At 44.6% G+C, this 17,484-nt stretch overlaps 1 protein-coding gene across 1 annotated transcript; it reads right to left on the reverse strand.

Moving 5' to 3' along the window:
- Nucleotides 1-487: 487 nt before the first annotated feature.
- On the reverse strand, nt 488-17,484 carry prdm15 (PR domain containing 15). The gene is made up of 24 exons (XM_040013139.1): nt 15,576-17,484; nt 14,958-14,997; nt 14,734-14,827; nt 13,763-13,916; nt 13,520-13,672; nt 13,313-13,421; nt 13,141-13,224; nt 12,681-12,884; nt 10,708-10,917; nt 10,516-10,610; nt 10,347-10,434; nt 10,101-10,268; nt 8,613-8,707; nt 8,397-8,528; nt 7,690-7,830; nt 7,426-7,589; nt 6,991-7,070; nt 6,536-6,655; nt 6,296-6,427; nt 5,827-5,910; nt 3,973-4,148; nt 3,796-3,876; nt 2,751-2,972; nt 488-1,545 (listed from the first exon to the last, which is right to left on the reverse strand). The coding sequence occupies exons 2-24, from the start codon at nt 14,986-14,988 to the stop codon at nt 1,009-1,011; spliced, it is 3,354 nt and encodes a 1,117-aa protein (XP_039869073.1). The 5' UTR covers nt 14,989-14,997; nt 15,576-17,484; the 3' UTR covers nt 488-1,008.

Below are 17,484 nucleotides of genomic sequence, written 5' to 3' on the forward strand. Positions count from 1 at the left end.
TTAGACGCTGACTCTGCTCTTCAAATAAAATCTATACTTCCTGGATTGCCAAGTTTGAAAATAAAAGCATTCAACAGAGTGTCAAAATGTGTTGTGTAAGTGTAGAAACACTGAACAAAAATATAAATGCAACACTTTTGCTCCCATTTTTCATGAGCTGAACTCAAAGATATGAAACATTTTCTACATGCACAAAACACCCATTACTCTCAAATCTGTCTAAATCTCTGTCAGTGAGCACTTCTCCTTTGCATCCCACCTCACAAGTGTGGCATATTAAGGTGCTGATTAGCATGACTGTTGCACAGGTGTGCCTTAGACTGCCCACAATAAATGGGCCTACAGGAGGGTGAGCCCATATGGCTTTTTCAGGCTGCACTTGGCCAGGCCACATGGGCAAAGGCCCAGCCATCAGGCTCTCTCTGCAGCTGCAGTCACAACTGACAACATACAAAAAGGACGACCTGATGAATTTTCTTTAAAAATATCATTTTTAAAAATGGCTGCCAATATTTATTTCAGACAGGTTGACAATAATTACAGTTTACAGCATTCGAAAATCATGTTCAGCACTCAGCTGTTTTAGGGAATACACCAAATACCATGTGTTATTATAATGTGGTCAACGTATTTTCACTTTGTCACAAAGTTCATCTGCTTTTCATGTTGGTGCATTTCCACATCTCATTGTTCAAGCAGCAGGTTTATCTCGAAAACATGCATTTCCCCCCCAAGGCTGATAAGGCGTTAGAATATTCAACAGTTGCTTTGGTTTCAGACGTCAGTGATTGTGGCTAAATGCACATTTTTTCCTCATTTTCTCAAAAACAGATTCACTAACTGTCAATTTGTTTTCCGTTTTACTATTAAAAAATATGACAATACCATTTGCTTCCATTGGGCTGGAGAGGCATCTGGGTGACAGTGATCACTTTGTACAGTTTGTTAAAAATCTACTCTACTATGTAACAGTATCTGTGTGAGGTGACCTGCACCCCTAGTGTCTGCTCAGTAGCTGAACATCTGTTGCGCAGAACTGCTTTGCTGCTGAGGGGTGGCTGGCTGGCTCTGGCTGGGCCGGCCTGGATCTGAGCCCTGGCTCTGGGCCTCCTGACTCTCCCCCTGTGCACCCTCCACCACTGGAGTGACCTGGCTGCCCTCAGCTGCAGGTACAGGCCTCCACGCCAGAGTCGGGGCCTCTAGCTGGTGGCCCATGGGGTTGACCAGAGTGGCGAGGTTGATGAAATGGGCGACGGACTGGGGTGTCCCGCTTCCAGCAGGACCTACAGTCTCTGGGATGAGTTCTGCAGACCGGTTGTGCAGCATAGCAGAGCCACTGACTGTGTCAAAGGTGACCGTGAGGATGGAGTTGTCCAGTGTGAGGGGCCGGTCGCTGGCTGTCAGGTGGCCCACGGCGACAGGCTGCAGGCTGGTAAACTGGGCAGGGGCGTGGCTGGTGATGGGCGTGACTGTGATGTTGGTCAGTCCCACTGAACTGTTGGGGGAGGAGGCTGATGGAGCACTGGGGTCGGTCAGAACCACCACCTGAAACGGCAACAATGGAATCAATTGCAACTCGATGATGAAAGCAGCTCATCTGCCGCTAAAGCACAACACTGTTGTTATAATCTAAGTTTGTGAGGAACAGCAGCTGGCTGAGGTCGTGAGTCAAGCTCAGCCAGCGATGCTGGCAGACCAGCTGACTAAACTGAATTTTATTGCATTCACATAGCACCAAATGACAACAACGGTCACTTCAAGGTGATTTATATTGTACAGACTTTACAATAATGCAGAGAAAACCCCAACAATTAGACACCACCCAGTGATCAAGCACTTTGTGACAGCGGGAAGGAAAAACTCCCTTTTAACAGGAAGAAATGTGTTGTTGCTGCTGCTGCCGCTCTCCCGGCCTCTTGGCTTTCCATACTGCACATGTTAGGAAAGTTCCAGAACAGAGGCCAAATATAAATTACTGCAGCTGGAATAACAGTCTGATATTGACTCAAGTGGCCCGGACAGAAATAATGTAGTAAACATCTGAAAAATGGAAAATAAATAAATAAAATTAGAAACTACGTCTTATTTCACATTTTTAAATCAAAGTATTTAAGCATGATGCCAGTTTGTATAGTTATATTATTAAACTTGTTAAAGGTCTAATGTGTTTGAGCACATCTGTAATCACAAAGCCTTAGCTGTCAATTGTGGCTTCAAGCGTTGCACTGCATTTGTGTAATTTCATAACACTGTCTTAACAGCAGGAAAACAATTGTATATTATAAATGTAATCATTTTGTGGTTTGACTGTGTGTATTTTACACCTGCTTTACTCAACAGATCCACATTTTATCCTACGATTCCCAATGAAGTCATAACTACTAGGTCAACAATTACCAAAGTCAGCAATTTATTAGGTTATGTAACATTATAGCCTATTCAAAAAAAACCTTTATTAGACAACTGCCACATTTTTAGACAAATGCCACAGTTATTAAATGATGACTTCATATCAAATAATCAACAAAACAAGTGCAAATCCAGATTTATTCTGCCTTTCATCGGCAATGTCGAGCCAGCCGCTGTGGGTGACTTAAGGGCTCTTCATGGAGAAAAACTTCAGTCTGTGTTTTCCTTTTTAATCAGGCCGCCTGCCTTTATCCACTTATCGTGGTGTTCGGGGGGAAAGAAATTGGACACGTTATTGTAGCAACAAAGCAGAATCTTCTGGGGGAAATGTGCACACGTACCTGCTGGATGCTCTGTACAGCAGAGCTCGTCTCAGTCTCATCACCGACAATGACGGCGTTGAATTCTGACATGGCTTCGTGCCTTGGTTCAGCAAAATCAACGTATTCATCGGACTCGGAGAGCTCCGGCTCAGCTGAGCTTCTCTGCTTCTTCTTGGGGTGTCGGGAAGGTCGACTGGGCCGCTCCTGAGACATCCCGTCTTTTTCCATGGTCAGAGAGGGCTGCAGAAGGAAGTGAAACATCTTCAGTGTACAGAAAAATGCAGATTTTAAGGCAGCTGACACCACAGACATACTTAGACAATATGGTTTCTTGTTGTTTGTCAGTGTTTCCATAGCTACGCCTCCCTAAAACCACCTCGTTTGTCAATAAGGTCAAAGGTCAAGGTCAAATTTATTTATATAGCATATTTCAAACAGCTGATGCTGCACAAAGTGCTTAACAATATAAAAATGGCATTAAAAAGCATCAATGTAATACAATAATAACAATATAAAACAATAATAGGACAATAAAAGAATTAAAACAATAACTAAAACTATTTAAAATAAGAGCAGAATGCCTGGGTCATAGTGTGTTAAAAGCCAGGGCATAAAAATGTGTCTTTAGTAGTGATTTCAATTGCTCAAGTGTTTGTGCAGATCTAATATTTAGGGGGAGACTATTCCAAAGTCTGGGACCTGCCACAGAGACGGATCTATGACCACGAGATTGGAGACAAGTCCGTGGGATGGACAGCATCTATTCTGAGCTAGACCTCGTGGTTTTTCCTGGAGCATAAACAGAGAGCAGCTCAGACAGGTAAGAAGGCGCTCGGGCGTTAAGCGACTTAAAAGTAAAAGTTTAAATTGGATCCTGTAGGAGACAGGAAGTGTAAAGAAGCTAAAACTGGGGTTATACGCTCTCTCCGTTTGGTACCAGCTAGCAGGCGAGCAGCTGCATTTTGGACCATCTGAAGACGATGGGTGGAGGCCTGGTCGAGACCAAAATACAATGAATTGGATTTTGGTCTGTGGTGTCAGAAATCCGGAATTTTATTCTAACCTGCACAATGCTGATCGATGACTCATTCATTGACAAATTTTCCTGAAGATCATCAAACTCGTCGATTCTCACAGACACCACCTGTAGGCATATAGGAGACGGACAGCATTTCAGGCCGAGTCTGCCTTTCGAGTGCTGTAATATGGGTCGTTTCCTCTCCGGTCTGACCCCACTCACCTCGGGATGTTTGCGTCGCAGGTGTCGGTTCATAGAAGCGCGAGTGGACACCTTTGTCCCGCAGAGGTGACACGACTGGGCCTCTACCTTTTCGTGGGTCAGGTGGACGTGCTTCTGCAGCATGTACTCGGTCAGATATTTCTTATCGCATGTGGGACATGTCCACGTCTTACCCACTGCAGCAGCAGAGAAGGAGAGGAGGTCAGCTCGACAGCATCAGCTAGTATGAAGCCCCAAATTAAACCCTATCATATTCGATGCTGTGTGTAATGCACTCCAAAGCATCTTTGCTTTGTGTTGTTGGATTTGTGTTCATACATATGAAAGATCACATGTGTGTTCTGACTTTGATAGGGATATATGTTGGTGTGTAGAACAGCAGAACTGGAAATTGTGTGAACGTGTTTCAGGTCAATTTATGGAGCAAAAGTAATGTAACGAGTAGTGTAACAAATTATTTACTCTATTATAATTTTGCTCAATAATGTATCAGTCTCAGTTGCTAAATCTCCAAGTCCTTCCCCGTCTTATTAAACTTTTGTTTAAGAAAGAAAACACATTTTCCTAAAAATTGTTTGTAACTTTGCTTCATAGGTGTAGCTACTACTCTGACTGGCTGCATCACCACCTGGTACGGCAGCTGTAATGCTCTGGACCACAAAGCTCTGCAGAGGGTGGTGAGGACAGCACAGCGCATCACCAGGACTGAACTGGCAGCCATGCAGGATCTCTACAGACAGCGCTGCGTGAGGAAGATGCAGCGGCTCCTCTCTGATCCCAGCCACAGACTTTTCTCAGTCCTGCCATCCAGCAGGCGGTTCAGGAGCATCCAGACCCGCGCTAGCAGACGCAGAGACAGTTTCTACCCACAAGCCATCAGGCTTTCGAGCTGCTGACGTTCTGCACACACCATTACACACTCACTACAACTACAGGACTCTACACACTGTCACTTCAACAAATGCCACTTAAATGCTCGTTGCACAAGTTTTGCACAACATGCAAATACCAACTTGTCTTAACTATTAAATATTTAGAGAATTTTTTTCTCTCTTTTTCTCTTTTATTATCATCATCATCATCATCATCTTCAGTATTATTATTATTACTGCTATTTTCTGTTATTTTCTTCTTAATATAACTGCACACTTTCTACATGTTCATGTAAAGCTGAGGAACACGAGCCAAAGAACTTCATTATGGGTAAATGTGGCTACACTGTTTCTCCGTACATGACAATAAAACTTGAAACTACTGTTTAGTTAGCACCATGTAGCTAACATTGCGCTAGCATTTGTTCCAGTCCAAAAATAGCAGGCGTTTACATGAAAGGATACAACATGCTTCTTAAATCATAAGGTCCTGGCAGCAGCTGCATGTCACGGGCTTTTTGGCAAGTTTACCTTTGGACCAAACTGCTTAGCTGTAACCACACGATTTTAGCCTTTATGCTAACTTAAGTCAACCTTCTTATTTTTGAGATCAAACAAAAGTTCCTCTTTCCTCTATTCATCAACAACTAATAAGAGCTAACTTACATTTTCATACCACAACAGTTAACATTAACAGCTAAAATTATTTTTGGTAAAATCACTTTAAATTATGACTAAAAGAAGATATTACATTACTACATATTGCATTACATTTGAAGATTAAAAGTAATAAGTTGCTTTCTGTGTGACTTTATCAGCCTCTCACTTCATTATGAAGGGCTTTGGTCCAGTCCTGTTTACAATGTTCTGATTTAAATGTAGCAGGAAAGTAGATTCAGATGAAAGAGTTTCATGTTCAGCTTGTAATAACCGAGTAATGCACAGCAGTCTGGTTTTATGACGCCACAGTGACATGAAATACCTGTGTGGATGAGCTTGTGAGTCTCTAGTGTGGTCCTCTCACTGAAAGTCTTTCCACACAACTCGCACATGAAGTCCTTTATACCTGCAAGCACGGTGACACAAAACAAGCACTGAGGGACAATGACGTGATTCTCTGTGTGCTTGGTTTTTAGTGCTTTTTTTGCAGTATACATCCTTCATGTCTGTGACACACAAACACTTTTTCTTACTGCAATAGAGACAAGTGAGAACAATCAAGACAATTAGGGTAAAGACAGTGTGGTGGGGCTGCACAGACAAAAAGAATTACAGCGGCTGTGGGTGTGTGACTGAGCATTAGTGCAGGTGTGTGTTTGAACGTGTACATGGAGAAACAGAGTAACCAACCCATCATGCTTATGCTATATGTATGTGTGTGTCTGTGTGTGTTAGACTAAGGTAATGCATTAAAATGAGCTCTATGTGCACACACACACCTTCTCACTCACCTGTGTGTCTCTTGTAGTGTTTCAGCATGTTGACCTTTTGGGCGAACTTGCGCTTACACTCCTTACACTCGTACTCTTTGATGCCCTTGTGGAGCTTCATGTGGTGCCGCAGAGCATGTTTGGTCTTCATACCTGGGCAGGCAAACGTTGACACAATCTCAGAATAATTCAACCACCACCAGTTCAAGTCTACTTGTTTAGTTTACACGGTGGGAAAAGAGCAATGAGGCGTGCGATGACCTTTCCCGCACTCGGCGCACAGGTACTCTCGGTTGTCGTCGTGCACCCTGAGATGCTCCTTCAGCATGTCCTTTCTTGCAAATGATTTGCCGCATTTGTCACAGCCGTGGCTCTTCACCCCTGGGTGAGTGAACAAACATCTTTTTTTAATTGTGACGTTACCTTTGCACAAACTCACCCTGTGAGAGTATGAGCCAGCGTAGGAAGTACATTTACTGACGTGCTGCCCTTGATTACAACTTTCAGCTGCTTTGCTGAACAGAGGAACATTTTTATGCCATTATTTTATAAAAACACACATTTTAGCATTAAAATGTGACTTCAATTAAAATCTTGTGGGATTAGCGTTTGGATGAAACATTTTGCTGATTACCAGTAGTGTTCATTTAAAAACCTTACGCTGGGTGGTAGGCGAATAAATTTGTTAAGCACTGACCACAGAATAAACACTTCACCTGTGTGGATGATCTTGTGCCTTTCCAGATTTCCAATGCTATTGAATATTCGCCCACAAATCTCACATGGATGGATGTACCTTTAGGAAAGAGCGAAACATTTGAAAATGATTTCTGTGCATTTTTCTGACTTCATAGTTATTTAGTACCTTTATTTTGAAAAATACACAGTTTGTGCTAAAAATGACATCATTTCCTTTTAGGTGCAAGTCAGCAATTTCAGCTCTCACATGCATGGATGATTAGTAACTAGCACTCAATGGCTGCTGCACGCAAATGTTACTATCTTTCCTCCCGTGAACATATTTAAAGGAATCAGATGTATTCTTCTCCTCACCAGATTTCAAAAGTACTTCTTTATACAATTATACATTTCTCTGCTGGCCCACAAGACTGTGACTAGCATTTGTACTTGCTTGCTTCCTACAGTCTTACTTCTGCACCGAAGGGTCGGGCAGCTGCTCTCGGTGGATGACCAGGTGAGCGTTGTAAGTGGCTTTGAGTGCAAAGCGTCGGTTACAGATCCCGCAGCCGTAGGCTTTCTCCTTGTGCTGCTCCATGATGTGCTTCAGGTACTCTTTTCCTTTTGCAAATGACAGCTGGAGACAAGAAGCAGGACGTGTGTTATTTGTGTGGGACACAGGGATACGTGGAGCTCCATGTGACTGCAGAGTTTCTCTGTGACAGACGATTGCTTACTTGGCATTTCTTGCAGTTATATTTATGGTGCTCTGGGTCATCTTCATCTTCATCCTCGTCTGTTTCGTCACTGTCGTCCGCTGAGATGCCGATCTTCTTGATGAAGCCTTCCCTTTCCTGCTCGTCCATTAAGGCTATGTCCTGAAATAAAAGGATGTCATTCAACCTGATGAACGCCAGGTATCTGGAGAGCACCTGAGCATTTCTGAGTTTATCTTTTCTTATCTGAGTAGCAGTGCTTCTGATTTTTTTTTAAATATGTCCCCTTCTCTATGATTTAGAGAAATGGTGAGATTCTGACTGAGGACATGTAAATGTATAGAATATTCTGTCAGGTGTCTATAATACTGAATCAGAGATGGACCACATTTTGATACCTGATCTGAGTCAAAGTGGCATCCTTGTAAATCCTTGTGTGTGTGATTAAAGTGGAAACCAAGTACTCAAAGGCCCAAAGCCAAAAAAGCGTTCTGAATTTGTGCAGCTGAATGTGCAGCGGCGCTGTTAAACAAGTGGAACAGACTCTACATGCGTCATTGGTCCTGTGGAATAAGCAGTGGTGCAGCTTTCATCCTAGAAATTCATTTCATCCATAAATCCTGCATTTTTGTAATATACTGAAACACAAACTCTTTGATCTTGTGATGAAACAGCAGCTTCTCTGTGAACGAACCCTTCAAAAGGTCTGATAATGTTGCAGGTTTCACCTTGAAGTGCACGTGAATGTGGTCTCGGAGGACGTCTACACGGAAGAACTTGCGGCCGCAGATCTCACAGGTGTACTTTTTATCGCCGTGAGTCAACAGATGCTTGTTCATGTTACTCCTGCAGGAGAACACCTGTGCGCACACACAGAAACACACTGCAGTGAAGCAGGTGAACGATGAAGTGATGCCATGAGCCGACGCGTGCAGACGGCTTACCTTGCTGCAAATGGGACAGGGTGACGGCTCCTTCCTGTACTTGGTCCCTTCTTCTCCATTGGCCTCCAGCTCCTCTCTCTTCATGTGCTTTGGTCCTGTGCGTATGGATTTTAGGTTTAGTTTAGCGAAGAGCGTCAGGGCCAACAGAAGAAATCCATCTAAACGGTGCAAAAATGCACCAGGCTGCTCAGCTCTGACTTGGTTATCTGTGTGTTTGTGTGGGAGACGTGAAAGTCGAATCCTTCTCAGTTTTATGAAATCGTTTACACAGTGAGATTCAATATGATTACCACTAACAATGCCAGAGTAATGCAATCATATGAACGGCTTCAAATAACTGTTTCATATCATTTGTTGCTGCCTGGCTAAACTCACAAAACAACAAATCACTTAATATTTGCTACACAGTGATTAAATAGCTCTCATGGTATGGTTAAAAGTATTCTCTGAACTCAAACATTTGTAGAGCTCCTCCGCTCATTGCCTACCTAACCCCTACAGTAAAGCATGGCGGTGGCTGCATCGGGCTATGGGGGATGTTTCTCAGCAACAGATCAAACCAGCTGTCAAACACACAGAGGTCTCTGAAAACAACCTGCAGAGATCTGACCAATAGTTTTGCTTACACAGCACCAAGTCACAGTTGCCTCGAGACTCTTCCTATTTGCGAGGAACCAACAATAATACAGAGAAAACCCCAACAATCAAACGACCCCCTATGAGCAAGCAGGAAAAACTCCAGCAGAACACGGCTCAGGGGAGGGAGACGGGACAAAAGAGACACTGTGGAAGAGCTGGAGATTAAAAACGACTAATGATTAATGCCGAGTGTTGTGTAAGCACACACACAGTGAAATGAGGTGAATGAAGCCTAGGCTTATTGTGCCATAGCTAAGGAATAGCTCAGGGTCACATGACTATAAGCTTTATCAAATGGGAAAGTTTTAAGCCTAATCTTTAGAGCAGAGAGGGTGTCTGGTGTCCAAACTGGGAGCCGGTTCCACAGAAGAGGGGCCTGAAAGCTGAAGGCTCTGCCTCCCATTCTACTTTTAAATAATCAACGGTGTGAGAGTAAAGTGCTCTACTGGGGCGATATGGTACTATGAAGTCTATAAGATAAGATGGGGCCTGATTATTTAAGAAGCTATGTTTGAGCAATATGGACACATGAACTTTGGAGTGGTTTGCAGAAAATCTCTCTGTTCTAAAAACCTTAAAGGTTCAGGCCTACAGAGTCTCCAGTTGCAGACTTGACTGCGAGACGTTTCCTGGAAATTCTCTTTGTCTTGCATAATCACGGTGACTGATAAGACCAGCGGCATGACTGCCTGGGAGGGAGTTTAACTATCCATACTCTGATTTATTTATTCCTGTAGTGCTTTTCATCAACCATAAAAAGCACGTGAAGCATTTTGCTCTCATCATTCTAGTACTGTGAAAAAAATAGCATTAATAATCAAACGCTGCGCTGTGTTCTCATGCACTCACCCAAACCGTGCCTCCTGTGGTGCTCCTGCATCACGTCTTTGCGGTAGAACATCTTGTTGCAGATTTCACAGGAGTAGAGCTTCTCGCCGTGCTTCTTCTTGTGCTTGGAGAGGTTGCTGTTGGTGGAGAAGAACCGCGAGCAGATATCACACTGGAACGTCTTGTCGTCTGGAGTGAAGGAATGAAAAGAGGATGGTTAGAAATGTGATCAGAAACGAGGGGGAAAAAGAAAAGAGGCAAACCTACCTGTCCGGCAGTTGTGGAACTTTAAGGCATTTTCCAGGCGAAAAGATTTCTCACACGTGTTGCATTTGTACTTGTACTCTTGGTCAGGCTGTTGGGGGGATAAACACACGACGTCATTAACCGCTGGAGCGGCTGAAACCCTCGATCCGGCCGTTCGAAACGCACTTACCACGTTCTTGCTGTGCTTGTATGAGATGTGCTGCTTCAGGCTCTCCTTACGGCTGAACAACTTGTCACATTCATCGCACTTGAACAGCTTATCACCTGCCGACCACACATGAAGGGACCTTTAAGTAAACATACTCACTCCTCCTGAATTGAACTCTATCTGGAGATGACGCCATCACAGCCACAACTGTACCATGAGATCGGATGTGTCTGTTGAGGTTGCTGCTGTTCTGGAAGACCTTGTTGCAGCGGGGGCAAGCGTAGACCTTCTTGTGCTCTCTCGCTCTGTGCCTCTTCAGGACAGGCCCGCTGTCTGGAGTGCTCAGTGGGCTGCTGTTCTCTGCCGCTCTTGTTCCCCCCTCTGACGCTACAGGCTCCGAGCTCACCAGTGGGGGCTTCACATCTGCACACATCAGGAACCCAACGTCAAAGTCGATGGAGCGACCGTAGATGAGCTCGTGTTCCACACTTGATCGTTTTACGCCCTTATTGCAAAATTAATCATAGTCATTTTTCACCTCAGAATTCTACATGCGATGCTCTGTAATGACAAAGTGATGAAGTTTGTTTGAAATATAACATGTACATAAATATTCACAGCCTTTGCTCGATACCTTGGTAGCTTGGAAGCACCTTTGGCAGCAATTACAGCCTCAAGTCTTTTTGAGTATGATGCTACAAGCTAGCACACCTATTTTTGGGGTTTCCCACTCTTCTTTGCAGAATCTCTCAAGCTCCAGCAGTTTGGATTGGGAGTGTTGGTGCACAGCCATTTTCAGATCTTTCCAGAGACGTTCAGCCAGGTTCAACTCTGGGGTGTGACTGGGCCATTGAGGGAAATTTCTAAAGCCACTCCTCTGTTATCTTGGCTGTGTGTTTAGGGTCATTGTCCTGTTAGAACAGAGGTGGAGGAACTACAGGCGTCGAGGGCCGGTGTCCTGCAGGTGTTAGATGTGTCTTTGATCCAACACAGCTGATTTAAATGGCTAAATGACCTCTTCAACATGTCTTGAAGTTCACCAGAAGCCTGGTAATGAACTAATGATTTGATTCCGGTGTCTTGACCTGCAGGTTTTAGATATCCCCACCCCTGTGTTAGAAGATGAACCTTCACCCTAGTCTGAGGTCCAGAGCGCTCTAGCAGGTTAACATCCACATCATGGCTCTGTGCATCGCTGCATTGACCTTTACCTCCACCCTGACTAGTCTCCCAGTTCCTGCTTCTGAACAACATCCCCACAGCGTGATGCTGCTGCCACCATGCTTCACTGTAGGGATGAGATCATCCATGTGATCAGCGGTGCTTGGTTGTCACTTGGCATTCAAGCCAAAGAGTGTAATCTTTGTTTCATCAGACCAGAGAACTTAGTTTCTCATGGTCTGAGCGTCCTTGGGGTGCTTTTTGGAAAACTATAGGTGGGCTGTCATGTGACTCTTACTGAGGAGTTTCTGTCTGGCTTCTCGAAAAAGTAGAAAAGTACTTGACACACGTGAGATCCCTCTCTTTTCCCCAGGTGGTGATTTGCACACAGCGCAGGTTTTGCCACTTTGGAAAAGTAATTGCATGAGGGGACAACATATGTTTTTTCCATTAAGTAAACCAGAGACCTGAAACATTCCTGGCTCGACGTGTTTAGTGGGCACACATCTTTGTTCAGATGGAATGTGATTGGTTGGTGACTTTGTGAGCTGGATGGATACAAGGAGCCTCGTCTGAGTTGACACTGGGCGATTCACCTCAGCACGGCAGGATCTTCATGCATTAACTGTCTTTTGTGTCTTTTCTGTGTTGTTCTGTGGTGCAGACGCGACTCTACGACACTTGTTGCTTTGTTCTTGGTTAACATTACCGGTACTTGTTATCTGCTGTATTTCCAAACAGCGGACGATGATCTGCTTCAAAGAACAAGCTCTTCACCTCCTGCTGTGCTACACATTTGAATTTGATCCGTCTTAACGTAGTGATTATATCCAGAAACTTTGAGCTGTGTTGTGGAGGAAACAGGCGCTGACCGAGGGAGCACTCGATCTACTTTTGCTTTGTGTTTTAACTGGTGCAGCATGCATTCTAAATATCATGCGATCATCTTCATTTAACCGCTGCAAGCCAGAATACGTTTCCCCAAGTTTTTTTTTGCCCAAGCCTGACTCTCTCTTTCTTCTCACCTCTGTTTTTGCTTGCTGCAGCACTGGGCCTGCGTCCTTTAGCCCTCCTCCCTCGGCTGTGCCCTCTCTTGGGGCTGGGCTGCGCTGCAGGGGAGCTGCCCTCCTCCTCATCAGGACCAACCAGGCATTCCCCCTGGGGCAGGAGTTGCTCTGCTGGAAGCACCGTTACCGTCTTTACCTCGTTGAGGTGGCTCAGCATGTCGCCTGTGATCCACAGAAAAGGGGTAGATGAGTCAGCGTGTGCGATCATGACGCAGCGTTTTGTTCAGCTTAGAATCTTTTGAACGGGTGAACATGTGGCGTTCACTCATGCTGGACTCGCTGCCAAAACAAAAAGCTGCTGAAAAATTGATGCAGTTAAAAGAAAAAAAAGGATTATAATCACAAACTTAGCTAAAATATGGGAAAACATTTCAAAGACGTGTGAACTGGAGGTGGTGGGTGTTTTTAATGATCCTACCTGTGCTGCTGTCTTCAGCCGCTGGAGGCATGTGGGCTCCACTTTTCTCTGAGATCTCAGATTTAGCGGATGGAGCTGTCACATCTGATTGAAAAAGAGAAAAGCGAGAAGATGTAACTCTCACAGTTTCCATGGTACCCCAACACAGCATCTGTGCTGTAACCAAAGCTACCTGGTGGAGGCAGCGGTGGCTGAAGTGGGGGTTTCAGCATGGGCTTCTCCATCTTCTTGGCGTAGAACGCTCCATACCAGACTCTCAGCTCTGTTCCTGGCAGCACATCCTGGGAAACACAACAGCGGCAGGTATGCACGTGGATCAACAAATCAGTCTGCTTACAGAGGTGAAGGAGCCGCGCAGGTTTCAGGTGGAGGAAGATACCTGGGAGGTGTTGAAGTACACTTCGTCATCCTGCTGGTAAGCCGTCAGATTCTGGTGCTTGTGGTCGCTGGCAGGCCGCACCAGCATCATCCAGTTGCAGTCCTCCTCACTGCTGGAGTCAAAACACACCACTACACCGTCCTTCTTGAAGATCTGCCCAACAACAGAGAGAGGATCAAGAAGGAAGTTAAAGTTAAAAACCACATGCACACGTACAGTTTAAAGCAGGGGGTTTAAGTGCACCTTCAGGGGGAACGCTCCTTCCTTCTCCAGGTGGGGAACCCTCTTTGCTTCAAAGGGCCCAAACCGAGTCCTCTTGACCAGCCGGTGCAGGACAAACACCCCCTCCTCTCCATTTCCCATCTCTCTGATCTCCAGGCTGTCCGGAAGAGACGACCTGATCCAAGGAAAGAGCAACATGGCATAAACTCCTGATTACTGTCTGTTCAGTATGTAAGCTAAAAGCATGATAAAAGCTCAAAGCGACGACCCTCACTCTACTCTCAACTCTGCATCATCACCAATCACAACCCCCAACCTGTTACTGCAGACTCCTCCCAGAGGTTTCTTCCTGTTAAAACAGGGACTCTTACTGCCGCTGTTGCTAAGTGCTTGATCACAGAGGATGATCTGGTTATTGTAGGGTCTTTACAATAACAAGGCCAGCCTCCTGCCTGTCTGCCTTCTTGTGATCCCTTAGTTTCAGCATCACTTGATTCAGTATGCTTACTTTGCTAAAATGCTGAAAAATGGTGTGTCCTCCCCTTTTGAGCAATTTTGTGCAATATTATAGACAGAAGCCCCAATGATGCAAAATATCAGAGAATGAGAGAGAGAGAAAACACAAACAAAAAAAGAAACTGCAGGCTGAGGCTCGAGGAAGGCAGCTGTATGCTTGTGAGAAGAAAGCATAGAGTGAGAAATCTATTATGTTTAAAGTTAAAAAGTTCCACATTTAGGATGAAGCTTCAAGTGGCAGAAACGCAACCACCCACAGTGGGATACTTGGACAATCTCTTTGCAAGGTCTAGAACAGCAATAAGGTGACACATGAATGGGGTTTGTAATTTCACAGGTCAGGATGACTGGACGGCAGCGCTAGCGGGGATCGATGTTTTGCCTTCTTTGGTTTTGCTCTGATTGAATCTTTAGAAAGAAACTTGAGTTCAAAGAATGGCCCAAACCCCCATCTGACACCTCCAGCTGTCACTCACCGAGCTCGGCTGAGGACGAAGGAGTCCTGGACAGTCACCACCGGCCCAAGTTCAGGACACTCAGAGTCATGGTACTGGCCACAGTCCTCGCACCCTGTCAGATACACATCACATCTGTCTTCATAGTGCTTTAACACACACACACACACACACACACACACACACACACACACACACACACACACACACACACACGGGACAGTAAGGGCTGGAGTCATACTCACAGATGAACTCATCTGGCGTCTGTTCAGCCATTATGCCAACCTACAGAGAGGGAAAGTGTTTGCATGTTTATCAGAAAGCACGCAGAGAGCAGAGCAGCAGCCTGGTCGCACTCACTTTTACTGCACATTTACACGAAGGAAGTACTTTAACGAGTGTTTCAGGATGTAACTGAACTTCTGAGCCTGCTCATCGTTTAATGTGGGACCCTCCAGGTGTACGTGAATGCATCAGCCCTACCGGCTGTACACTAGTGCCTTATGGAAACATTAACTGGTTTTTGTTCTACGCGAAACAGTTGACGCGTGTATTTGAACATATGCAGCCCGGGGAATAGACGGGATCCAGGATTTGAGTCGTTCCCAAACTCTAGCCGGGTTTTAACTCCGATCTGAGCGGCTGCTCTTTGCTAAAATGTAACAAAGAACAGTCGGCATGGCGGATGGACCGGAGACGCAAACCCCCAAACCGGAGTCAATGCTATTCAACGGCCGCCAGTGTGTGGTGGAGGCGTTTCGGGTAAACTCGGACCGAACCGGACGGATCAGCTGCACCTTTACTACCAAACTGCGTCTCCAGTTGGTAGAAAGGCGGCGTGTATTGGTCGGGAAACACGTTACCTTTTCTGCAAAACCCCTTCATTTACCAAATCCTGACTCCGGGTTCCAATCCGCTCCAGAAACGGCGCAGGACCGGAAACGAGCAGCCCCGACTGCATTATGGGAAATGTAGGCGCAACACAATGGCGCTAACCTAGGACCTACTACCTCATACGTGTAACAGTTTTTAGTCTTATAGAAACTACAGAAGTTAACAAAAATGTGCACAAAATACTAAAAGGCAGCATGTTAGCGTATGCTGCTGCTTATAACTACTTTATCAAACTTCCGACAACGTTTGGTGTCACAACAACGTTTTGCTTTCTGTTTCAGTCCTAACAACACATTTAATGAAAATTATATTTCAGTGTCAAGAAGCTTTTTACAATGTTGTCTTTATACCAAAATGTCTTTCTATAAGCAAAGTGATGAAACACGTGGAACAGTGCGAGTTACTAAACTGTACTAGTTAAATATTTGGAGTTTCTTTGACATTTTCTCTCTTTTGAATTTTTGATTAATATGGACTCTTTTTTTGAGATTAAGTAAGCCCACTTATTATATTTGTTATAACTTCACAGTTACTAAATTCTAATATGATAAACTATATAATAAAACTGTAACTTTGTCTCTTTATGTTAGCACTCAGAGTGGGCATGTCTGAAGGACTGTACTAACAGCTGACAGATCGCCTATGTGGCCTGTCATAGTTGTTGCATGAAGTTGTGATAGTCTGGACATGTGCAGAGGACAGATAGTGAAGGTTGGACCATTGAGGCGATCAGTTGCCTTAATTGTTTGAGGTCTGACAACAACAGACATTTACTAGTTGTTCTAGGGGATTAGAAAAATATAGACATAAAAGGCACAATATACTCACCAGCCACTTTGCTACATCCAACTGCTTCATTCATTTATTAATGCAAAGATCCAGTCAGCCAATAACATGGCAGCAACTCAGTGTGTTGAGGCATGTACAGATGGCTAAGACGGTCTGTTGAAATTCAAACCAAACATCAGAAGGGGGAAGAAAGGTGATTAAAGGGACCTCCATAATTGTGGCTTTGTTGTTGGTGACAGACAGGCTGGTCAGAGTACTTCACAAACTGCTGATCCCACACGACCATCTCTACGGTTTACAGAGAAAAAGTCAGAAAAAGAGAAAATATCCAGTGATGTTTATTTTAGGTTAAAGCTGAATGGCCAGACTGGAAAACTGTAAATCAAATAACCACTTGTTTCAACCAGAAGAGCATCTCTGAATGCAAAGCCCTGAGGCAGGTTGGCCACAGCAGCAGAAGACCACACGGGGTGCCGTGCTGTCAGCAAAGAACAGGAAACCAAGGGTACAATTCGCGCAGGCTCACAAAAACATAGCCTAGTCTCAATTTCTGCAACCACGTGTGGATGTGGAAGTTAGTATAAATAACACGGCAGCATGAATCCACTCCGTCTTGTATGGTTCAGGCAGCTGGTGGGGATGTAATGGTGTGTGGGATAGTTTGTTAACACTTTGGCATCGTTTAAATGCCCGAACCCATCTGAGCATTGTTGCTGCCCAGCCTTTATCACCACAGTGTATCCATGTTGATAATTCACCGTGCTACAAAGCTCATGTCATGTCTAACTGATTTCTTGACAATGAGTTCACTGCACTCAGATAGCCTTCACAGTCAATCCATTAGAGCCCCGTGGTGCTGTGGTGGAACATGTGCAGTAACTGTGAGAGGAGTTATAAAATCTCTGAGAAATGTTTCCAACACTTCACTGGTGTGAAGAATTAATGGAGTTCTGAAGGCCAAAGCCAGTCCAGCAGTATTGGCAAAGCGTTCCTAATAAAGTGTCCAGTGAGCGCATTTCTGATGCAGATGTTTAAAGTAGCATAAACTGTAAACATGTAAATACAGAACAAACTGAACTAAAGTAAGTA

The sequence above is a fragment of the Simochromis diagramma genome, unplaced genomic scaffold, assembly GCF_900408965.1.
Source record: "Simochromis diagramma unplaced genomic scaffold, fSimDia1.1 OVJJ01000123.1, whole genome shotgun sequence".
Taxonomy (NCBI): domain Eukaryota; kingdom Metazoa; phylum Chordata; class Actinopteri; order Cichliformes; family Cichlidae; genus Simochromis; species Simochromis diagramma.

What these genes read in the sequence shown, in the direction of transcription:
- prdm15 (XM_040013139.1), bottom strand. Translation starts at nt 14,988, where the DNA reads ATGGCTGAACAGACGCCAGATGAGTTCATCT. An exon ending in AAGGAGCGTTCCCCCTGAAG is followed by an intron (nt 13,673 to 13,762) that starts GTGCACTTAAAC and finishes GTTGTTGGGCAG; the next exon opens with ATCTTCAAGAAGGACGGTGT. An exon ending in CCACAGGAGGCACGGTTTGG is followed by an intron (nt 8,708 to 10,100) that starts GTGAGTGCATGA and finishes CCATACGCACAG; the next exon opens with GACCAAAGCACATGAAGAGA.